General features: G+C 39.8%; 1 protein-coding gene across 1 annotated transcript in view; it reads right to left on the bottom strand.

Moving 5' to 3' along the window:
* Positions 1 to 487: 487 nt before the first annotated feature.
* LOC107740578 (unconventional myosin-X-like) overlaps positions 488 to 10,663 on the bottom strand; it is a 55,818-nt gene continuing 45,642 nt past the window's right edge. The window contains exons 24-40 of the mRNA XM_016553042.1: positions 9,498 to 10,220; positions 8,984 to 9,107; positions 8,006 to 8,249; positions 7,790 to 7,885; positions 7,596 to 7,689; positions 7,458 to 7,513; positions 6,697 to 6,839; positions 6,309 to 6,503; positions 5,545 to 5,702; positions 5,296 to 5,419; positions 4,863 to 5,160; positions 4,545 to 4,752; positions 4,269 to 4,405; positions 3,977 to 4,100; positions 3,237 to 3,716; positions 2,798 to 2,989; positions 488 to 2,010 (exon numbers count right to left, since the gene is read on the bottom strand). Coding sequence (XP_016408528.1) covers positions 1,906 to 2,010; positions 2,798 to 2,989; positions 3,237 to 3,716; positions 3,977 to 4,100; positions 4,269 to 4,405; positions 4,545 to 4,752; positions 4,863 to 5,160; positions 5,296 to 5,419; positions 5,545 to 5,702; positions 6,309 to 6,503; positions 6,697 to 6,839; positions 7,458 to 7,513; positions 7,596 to 7,689; positions 7,790 to 7,885; positions 8,006 to 8,249; positions 8,984 to 9,107; positions 9,498 to 10,220 — 3,501 coding nt within the window. The 3' untranslated portion in view covers positions 488 to 1,905. The remainder of the gene's footprint in view (positions 2,011 to 2,797; positions 2,990 to 3,236; positions 3,717 to 3,976; positions 4,101 to 4,268; positions 4,406 to 4,544; positions 4,753 to 4,862; positions 5,161 to 5,295; positions 5,420 to 5,544; positions 5,703 to 6,308; positions 6,504 to 6,696; positions 6,840 to 7,457; positions 7,514 to 7,595; positions 7,690 to 7,789; positions 7,886 to 8,005; positions 8,250 to 8,983; positions 9,108 to 9,497; positions 10,221 to 10,663) is intronic.

Below are 10,663 nucleotides of genomic sequence, written 5' to 3'. Positions count from 1 at the left end.
AAACTACATACATCCTCATAAGATTTATATGCAAAGCCTTTTTTTTAATTCAAAGACCCACTTGTCTTAGCTTGTGCTGGTTTTTCTGTGCAGTCAGATATGATGACATTATACAGTTTAATGAGATTTCAAATGTATGCAAGGACTATATATACCATTCAAAAGTTTGCTGCAAGATACAATACAAAACAGTAATATTGTTTAATATTATTACAATTTAAATGAACGGTTTTCTTTCTTCTTTTTTCAGTGTCACATGATCTGTCAGAAATCATTCTAATATGCTGATTTGGTGCTCAAGGAATTATTATTATCAGGATTATTTGATGAATGGAAAGTTCAGAAGAACAGCATTTATATTAAATAGAAATATTTTATTATAAATGTTTTTACCGTCACCTTTGATCAATTTAATGCATCATTGCTTAAAAGTATTTTTTTTAAATCTTACTGAGCCCAAACTTTTGAATGATAGTTTATGTAAATAAGATCTGTAGCCTTACTGTACATACTGTGGGCCCATAATTTTGCATCAAATGTCAAGCTCTGAGCAGTTTAAGTGCTTTAATCATAGAATAAGTGTAAGTGTTTCACAATTACTGTTACTTATACGTATTGAAACAGTACAAATACATGCTTATTGAATCTTGACTGCTGTTGCCTAATACAGTACTTTTCATTGCTTGCTTTGGGCAGGCAGACCTGGCTCTACTTGCATAACACTTCATAACCATTATCCGAACTCTGTAATAGTGAATAGAGGTGCTTAGGAAACCAAACTGGTCAAAATGGGTATGCTTTTGTGCCTTGGTACAGTTAAAATTACACAAGCTTTGTTTCGCTGGCAAAAATAACCCCAAAAAAAGGAAAACATTGTAATGACTGTAAATACAAATAGTTTAGACAGTATCAAATGTAACACTTCAGCATATGTATTTATAGACTCTGGCATTTAATACAAAATAGGATGTTGCATTGATAATGTGTGAACAGTCTTACAAACGAGTAGACAGTCGCTGCTGATATCCACATACTGCCGGCCCCAGATATACTGCGATCTGATTGGCTGACTGACTCCAGGTGGCCTCTGCTGGTAGATTTTGTAACTACACTTTTGAGGGCACAAAGAAGCAACATATAAATTGCACACATTTCATTATATCATAGCAGATTTTTTATCATGCTGCATGTTCCTTTTGGTGCCATCAGCCAATCAGAGCTGCCATGATGTCATTTTCCTGCGGCTCAAGTCACATGGCATTTATGGCTCAAGGGATTGGCTCAAAAAAACCTGTATGTGAAATTGAGCGGCCATGAGCAAAGGTTGCAGAATTCAAACCGCATACTTCTGGGGTGTCCTGCGCCAGCGGAGCAGCTGCCATTGAGATGAATGGTAATGTTAACGCATAGCTTTCTCCTCCTGCTCTCTCATGGCTTTACAAAATAGCTCTGTATGTGTGTGTGCACAAACTCTGATCTCACACACAAGCACAATATACACACCTCTGTAAAACTACCGGTAAATGGAGTCGTAGGTGGTTGTTGGTTAGGTACAACATCACTGAGGGTAGAGAGAAGGGAATGAAATGGAGAAGAAGAGACAAGGAAATAAATAAGTTTGGTCATCAGTCAGGGTGCTGGCAGTGAGGGGAGGGAACGGTGAGCAGGTTACCAGGCTTTGTTGTGCTTCGTAAAGGTGAAACTGGTCCGATAAATACTAAATAAACATGTGCTGTTGTATTTAGGACAGGTATACAGGGGATTCCAGTAGGTTAAGTTCAATCGTTGGAAGGGTGAAGTCTCTGTTTCTTTTCTGCTCTCATTCTGCAATCAAGAACGGTCAGTAGTATACTTCACTTTCATCACATTGTGTTCCTGGACACTTTGGGCGCTGGTTGGTGTCGATCACCTCATCCAGGCGCTGCTGTTGCTGGTGATGGACATGATACTGCAGCGCTTTTTGACGATCATGTTGATGTATGCCTTCATGATCTTAGTGATTTCACCCACCTTGAAGCACAGAACAAAACAATATGTTATGTTATATATGTTATGATATGTTTATTTAATTTGTGAAGCAGTTTTGGTGAGAACAAGGTGGTCACTTAACTTGTGATTTGAGGGAACAAAAATACAGCTACATAAGACTTGACAGGTTGGGCTTTCACAATGAGTGTAATGTCAATGCCTGCCTGCACACTATATACACTGCAGTTCAGAAGTCTGGGGTCAGTATTTTTTAAATTAATACTTTTATTTAGCAAGGATGCATTATACTGATCAAAGTGACAGTAAAAGCATTTAAAATCTTACAAAAGATTTCTATTTCAAATAAATGCTCTTTCTGATGTACTTTCTATTTATCTAAGAATCCTAAAAAAATTATCAGCACAACTTTTTCAGCATTAATAATAATAAGAATTGTTTTTTTGAGCAGTAAATCAGCATATTAGAATAACTGCTGAAGGATCATATGACACTGAAGACTGGAGTAACGAAAATGCTGAAAGCTCAGCTTTGCATCACAGGAATAAAGTTGAATTCTTAATATATATATACAAATATAAAATAACTATATTAAATTGTAATAATATTTCACAGTATTACTGTTTTTTACTGTATGTTTGATCACATTAATCCAGCCTAAGACTATTCTTTCAAAAACATTTTAAAATCTTGCTGACCCCCAAACTTTTGGACAGTGGTGTACATCCTCAAAAGACAACCATTTAAACAAGCAATTAAACAACATTTTGTCCAACACAGTACTGATAACAGAGGCACAGAAGTGCATTACCTGAGACGTCTCAAAGAACATCTCTCTTTCATCAACAATGATTTTGTATGTGCTGGGTTGAGGTGCTCCGAAGAAAACGATGTGCTCATACTGGAAAGTTTCGAGTGGTTTGGGTTCACCCCGTTTGTACACAGAGACGTTCTCAGCACTGACTCCCAGCCACAGATCATGAGGGAAGCCGCCCTCCTTACACTGCAGACAGAGAAATAAAAACATATATAATTAGTATAAGAGTTTCAAACGTATTGTGACAGGTTTGAAATAACATAGCACTTTAGGGCTTGGCTTAGGGTTACTAATGATAATTATATTGCTATTTTACAAGGCTGTAACCATATATTTATGATAGGAGGTAGTAGCCCTGATACTCTGGACCTGAGGTGGGATTTTAAAAAAATTATAATAGGGATGCTCTCAGCCTTAAAGAAAAGATTTATACCTCCACATCAAACAGTGTGGACCCGTATCCCGGCCACTCTTTGATGATGGTCATGTAGCTGAGCATGGCTTGGTGTTGAGGCATGCCCTGTAGACGGCTCCATTTCTCCAGCACGCTGGTCAGTGTGGCCGACATCTCTTCCTTTACAAACATCTCCAACATCTGTTCCTCCTCCACACGCTGTTTCTTCAGCGATCCCGTCTTGAAGCTGCGTCTCAGCGTCCCGTCTAGGAAGTTGGTCTTCCGGCGTTCTAAAGTGTGACCTCCTGGCCCTACTATACCAGCGCCGGGTACTCCAGCACCCCCTGCTTTAGTGGATTGGAGTATGCGGGTGCGAAGTCGTCCAACAGGGTAGACGCTGCTTAGGCTCCAGGGCGTACGGGCCACGTCACCGTGGATGTACTGCAGTCGCAGGGCTGCTAAGTGCTGGAGGGTTTCCTCAAGGGCTGGGAAATGACCACTGATGAGACTCTCATGAGCCTAAGAGAGATGGTGAAAAAAGAGAAAAATCACTTTCTAACAGAGGTGCTCAAATCAGGGCCCACTGGTCTAAGTTGCCCAATCATGCTATATCACGAAGATAGGGGGAAAACAGATCTTCACTTCTGTTCTATTTATTTATTTTTTATTGTAGAAAATGCTAATGATTTGACAAGTGGTTTGTCTATGTGCTTTAAATGGGTGAATCAATAGAAAAAGTTCTCTATAATGGTTCTACAAAATAGAAATAATTACTTTACCTGCTCAAACATGAAGGCAAATTCCACTCCCTCTTTGGGCATGCTTTCCACATCAAGAAAGCAATAGAGCTTGAAATATAGCCTCCAGGGCCCTTCCTCCTCCTCATCTTCACTACCTGCCAACCTGGAAGAGCAAAGCAGTGCAGATGACCCTCAGTCATAAAGCCAACAGAGATAACATGTACAGAAATATAGGTTTTATAGATGCTATAGACAGTTTTAAATACAGAAATGGAGCAACCATTCATTCAAAATCATCTAATCAACATAGACCATATGAACAGTTCATTACCTCTCAAACTTTGCGAGCACATCTGCCACAATTACACGACTTTCTATGGCCCGACTCGCCACCTTATTGTGCTCAAACAAAGAGAACATATTCCTGCTATTTTCCATTGCCAGACCACGAATCAGCTTCTCAACCACCTTGACAAAGACAAGCACAAAAAAGATGTCACTTTCATCCTAATTGGCAGAACATGCTGTAATTTCATTATACAGTTCAAAGCAGAAATGTTAAAATGATGTTAATAAATTCGATAACATCTCTTTCTCTTCTTCTCACCTCTCCAGCTGTGGTGTGTGAGTTGATGGATATCTTGCAAGACCCTCCTCCATGGCAGTACACAGTAGTTGTCATTTCCTGTCTGTTCAGCAGGGCGGCGATCTCCTCCTGAGAGGGCACATACTCCCTGGTCTTTGTCTTCTTCAGGGACTCACCAATGAAGTGGGCATACTTCTCAATCTCAGTGCCAGGGTAGCGCTCTCTAACTCTGAGAGATTAGTCACAGACAGAGACCCAAAAAACATAGTGTTTGTCAAATGGAAATATAACCATTATTCAACTCCAAGAGGTTATTTAATGAGCATCTCTCTCGGTTACCTCTTCAAGTGGAATCGGAGGTAACGCAGGATGGCGCGACTGGGCAAGAAGGTGCAACTCATGCAGGTGAGCAGGTGCCAGTGTGCACGGTTTGCAGGGCTGTTGGGTTGGGGCACGTGATTGGTCTGTTTGATAAGCTGACAGTACACCTCGTCTCTCAGTGGCCGCAGATCGTGGCAGGTCTGCAGGATGCCCTGGATGATGGCGACAGGGTCTGAAACTATCTCCATTTCCTGAAGAGAGTTAAAGATCTTCACAGCCTCATCCTGCAGGCTTCCATAACCCTTCTCCTTTTGCACTGCAGAAAGAAGGAGAGAGAGATGATTTGCAAAAAAAAAAAAAGATGACGGAAGATGAAAATACAAGAAGCATCTCTGCACAAATAGGAAATAGGTTAACAAATTGAGTGATTTAGCTGATGGACGATACTCACAGCTTTCGCTGACCTCTCCGTATGGTAGTGGCAGAAGAGGTGAATGCAAGGGATGCTGGGTATATCTCAGAATGGGGTTTCTTCGATACATTTGTTCCACAGCCTCAGAGTTCACACTGTTCTCCTACACAAATGTCAGAAAAGGTAAAAGGAAAGGCCAAGATTTATGTACCATTTTTATTAGACAACAGTTTTATCCATTCTAACCTTGAGTGCAAAAAACAGACTTACGTTTTAAAAACTAATTACCTTAATGTCCCTAATGAGTTGCTGGGTGGGTGTTTCAATGGGCACCTTGTTGTCAATGACGCCCTGAACGGCAGACACCCAGCGCATGGCTTCATTCAGCAACTTGGTGTACAGACGGTATGAATGTTTACGCCCATGAATTATGATGTTCCAGTAACCTGCAGTGTAACCAGACATCAGCGTCACCGTGTATCTTAGTTCATAAAAAGAAAAACATCTTCATAATTTCAAAATTAAATAAAATAATTAAAATAAATGCAAAATTAATGACATATAACCAACAAATTAAAAACTTGCATTATAAATAAATCGTTTTTTAGCTTTACAAATACACTCTGTATTTGCTGTCAACAGCAGACTGCAATCAATACAGCAAATGCTTCCCAACAGTTCCAAACAATTATTTTTTGCTTCCTTAATTGTGAACCAAGAATATGAACTATTCAACTATAACGATAACTATATTAGGAAGATAATGTTGTTTATTATAAGCATACACTACATATATGTTGTCTGCCACTTTAAATGCTTGAGCTCTTTAAGTCTGGTGGTTTCTCATTGAGCATCAATGTTTTTTAACATTCATCAGCTGTAAAAAAAAAAAAAATTCTAAAAGTGATTCCAAATATATTTTTCCTCTGTGTTGATATAATTATAGCTATGGTATGGACATTCCTGTTCTGTTCTATTACTTACTCAAGAAGCATAAGTTATACTTTTAATAATATCATACTCACATCATATCACGATCATATCATACTCACCTGTCTCTTTAAACTTTTTCTCCTCAGGCTGGACAACAGAGCACAGTCTGTTCAGAACCAGGGTGCCCATCTTAGATGCATTGCGCTCAGAAGATTTGTAGTAGTCCAGAGAGTTGTTAGTCAAGACAAACCAGCGCTTTTTCAGTTTGAGAGCAGAACCTTTGGCTCCTGCCTTCATCTCCTTGTGCAGCCATCCTGTGTCACAAAAGAACACACAGACACACACAGTTTAAGCAAATTGTGACCAGTTACAGAACCTAAAATATATACTGTCCTATCAATTTGAATCCAAATACTCATGGACATGTTAAATAACTAATCAACCATAAATAAAATTCATTTGGTAACTAAATTCAGGTTACAACGCTGTTAAAGATGAATAACACACCTCTGACCAGGAACTCCTGTCCATCACCCTTGGAGTCTCTTTTGGGTTTCTGCAGCAGACTGATCCAGTGATGCATTTCCTCCGGCAGGTCTGAGTTACAGTGGATCACACGATTGGCTGTGATGATCACAAATGAATTAGGTCTGTTTGGAAGGAAACAGAAGTTGTGTTAGCACCAGATAAATATGGCAACGTTATACACTTTTTTATCTTCAGATATTTAGTTCAAACATTAAAGGTGAAATGTGTAACTTCTGTGCCATTAGCATGACATAAGCATTAAAATATTAATATTTTGATATAGTCAACAAGTGGCTTACTCATAATGGACCCTTTTCATAGACTGTGATGATACATTTCCCCAGTTATTGATGTAAATGTAGCAAAGTATTTTTTAAATTTTCATTTATTTATTTTTTTTCATACATTTAGAACACTGTACTTTGCATTATATTACCTTGTCATTAAATCACAAAAAATTAACACTGCTACATGAAACTATAACAGCTGAGGAAGTGATGGCAAATTTCTCTCTTTTAATCACTGTAATTAACATATCAGTATTTTGTTCTTCTTTTGGAAGATCATAGAAACGCTGTTGTGGATTTTTTATTTTGCTATTGAAGCAAATGGGAATGCAAAATGAAATCATATTGAAACTATAGAAGAAGAAAAAAATAACACAATTCAGCTTCAATTGCTGTAAGTAATTTCAGCAGTTGGTTTTCTTCTTAGTATTCTGTAACAAAGATGATACTCGCCTGTCGGGATTGTCTGAAGCACAAACTGAATCAATCAACCCAACATCCAGTGTGCCCTGAGAGAAAGAGAGCAAAGCCAGTTGTCAAAACTGAAAGGAGGTTTAATGGTGAAAATGCACATAGTGTGAAGACACTAACCACAGCGTTCTTTGGGTTGGCCTGCTCATGGGACATCTCCAGCAGCTGCTCTGGGGTGGCATTTTGGACCCGACTCAAAACGGTAAACCAGCCACTAAGAGAAGGAGAGCAAAAGAAAGCGTGCAGAGTGAGGGAGAGCAGTTTGGTCCAATTACAGAAAACACACAGGCCTAGACATAAAGGTGTCAACATACCTGGCATCCTCCGGTGACTCTGCAAACACCTGGTATGTTCTCTCATCTGTCACAATATTCAGAGCATTCTCTTTCTCATGATTGTCCACAATCTCCCTAAAAACAGGAAAAAACTTGATAAAACCTGATCAATCACTAATCACAAAAAGTGTCTTCCTACCTGACATAGACACCTAATGATACCACAATACTGTTTCCTATTTGTCTCATACTTACTTGGCTGAGTGGATGTCAATTGTCCCTTTCAGCTTTTCCTCACTGTCATTCTCAAAGTACATGAGCTTGGAGTCACGCAGAACGAACCAGCGCATCTTCCAGTTCCTGCGAGAGAGAGTAGATAGGCCGCCGCCCTTCTTGTACAGCCAGCCTGACTTTAACGACTCTTGTTTAGAGCGGAACCACATGAATGTTTCGTCCTTCAGAACACACCAACGCCTGCGCCACGGGATCATCAAGCCAGCTGTGGAAGAGACGCAAGAGACAAAGAAGATTTATACTTTTATACATCATCAGGTCAAGAACAACATTGTCCCAGCTGTTTTATCATTTTTAAGAGATGGCATTTCAATAACATTAAGACAGGGGACCGGGACCCATTAGGGGATCACAGCAAACTTCCAATGGGGCCTCAAGATGTCTTTAAATGGTTTAAAATATGACAAAACAAGCTTTAAAATAAGCCCCAAAAGCTAAAAATCAAGATGTAAACTTGCATCTTACTTCTTATCTTAATTCATTCTCAATGTTAAAAAAAATTTATTTAAGAAACATGATTCTCAAAGTCTTGGTAAACTTGGATATATGAATGATTTCCTGGAAAAGTCATGGAAAGTTTATTAATGAATATAAATTTTACACATTTGGTAGCCGCTTTTATCCAATGTGACTTACATTGCATTTGATGTCTATTGTTTTTAACCAAATTATGCATTCCTTGCAAATCAAACCCATGACTTTGGAATTGTTAATGACATGCTCTATTTTTTATTTAACGTTCTACAATTATGTAATTTGTTTTAATTATTATTAATTATGTTATTATTTTAATATATCGTCTGAAAAGTGTGAAAATGAGCACATTTTGGCCCTTTGAATATTATCTTTCACAATGGGGGCACTGAATTTAAAAAGATTGAGGACCACAGCATTAGGGACTTTATTTCATGTAAACAGATTTTATCTTTGATTTCTTACCCTTCATGTAAAGGTAACTGTGGAAATACGGAGGTCCATTCCCATTCAAGATGTTGACTTTACCGTTGGATACCTCCTCATCTGTGTCCACGTACCCATCATGCTCATCATCGCTGTCAGCATACTGAAAAAGAAACAGAAAGAGTGAATGGTCTGTGTGTGAGTGTGCATACCTACTTAACCATATTTTGGTGACAAATATGTTATGTACTCAGTAGTGAGCTACACCTGACAAAACCTAATTTGAGGGACATCTAGGAATTTTGATCTAGTATTTCGGTCTAGAAGAAGAATAAGTAAGGAAATTGTCTTTCTATGATTACTACAGTTTATACACTATGTGTTTCTTGTATGTGAACCCAACACAAGTTAACTTGAAGGAATAGTACTGTGAATTGTCCCTTTAATGGGTCTACCACTATGAAGATCCAATCTGACACTGTGGGAAGTACATTGTACATGTCCATTTGGACACATTTTTTATGTTTGTGGACGTGTTCTCTGTGTAACTCACCGAATCTGAGCTGCGGTTGTAAGACTCCTGGCTTGCATTGGTGCAGGTGGACTTGCGTGCATGTTCTGTGTCCGTCGCCGCAATGCTGCTCTGTCCGTCCTCTAGATCGTCTTGGTCATAGTCCGACTCGCCATCCCCAGGCACACTGTAGATGGGTTCCTCTGTGTCTGGCATAGACTCTGCTGCAGTCAGCCTGCTGGTGTGATCCACATCCTCTCCCTCCTTTTTCCCATCCACAACTGTTTTAGCCCCTTCAGGCTTTCCAACTTCCTTTTTGGCTTCGCCAGGGAGAGGGGGAGGTGGTGGTGGAGGAGCCCCAGGTGGAACGTTAGGTGCAGATGGGGCCACCGTGCCCTCTGCAAAGGCAGGAGGAGGAGGTGGCAGAGTGCCTAAGATCTCCTGATCCACTGGACCTTCCACTGGAGGAGGGAACTCGGGAAGTGGTATGCACTCTTCCTCTGCATGGAAGCCTTCATCTACCTCTTCCTCAGTGGCGCCTGGGCCTCCAGTGTCAAGCAGTTCAAGGAATTCAGTAGCGACACGAGAAGCAGCTTTTTTCTGACGCAGGACCTCAGCATCACGCCGCAAGCGGAGTTCCTGTCTTGAGCTCTCACATAGCATAGACACACCGTCTTCCTTTTTCTTCTGTAGACGCTCAATCTCTCGCTCCAAACGCAGAATTTCCTCCATCTGACGGTGCTCCTCCTCAGATGAGTGTGGAGACTAAAGGAGAGAAGGAGAGGGGAATGATATAGAAACACTGGTTAGAGAAAAACAAAAATTACAAAAATGTTGACACCACCTGTCTGCAACTCTGACAGGTTTTTAGACTTGATGCCAGAAGGTTTAAAAAAAAAAAAAACTATTTGACAGGTAGACCGTACATAAACCCGTTTGTTTTGGAGGAGGAGTCTGAAGTTTTCATTAAAGGGGTCATATGATGCTTTTTTAAAGATCATTATTCTGTGTATTTGGTGTAACAGAATATGCTGACATGCTTTAATGTTCAAAAAACACATTATTTTTCAAATACTGTACATTATTGTAGGTCCTCTATGCCCCGCCTCTCTCAACGCTTCGTTTTCTACAAAGTCCCTCCTTCCGACAAGCGCAGTCTGCTCTGATTGGCCAGCTGACCCAGTGCATTGTGATTGGCCGAACACCAC

The sequence above is a fragment of the Sinocyclocheilus rhinocerous genome, unplaced genomic scaffold, assembly GCF_001515625.1.
Source record: "Sinocyclocheilus rhinocerous isolate Xijiao unplaced genomic scaffold, SAMN03320098_v1.1 scaffold1247, whole genome shotgun sequence".
NCBI classification, from domain to species: Eukaryota; Metazoa; Chordata; class Actinopteri; order Cypriniformes; family Cyprinidae; genus Sinocyclocheilus; species Sinocyclocheilus rhinocerous.
This window is presented reverse-complemented; position numbering and strand designations above follow the sequence as displayed.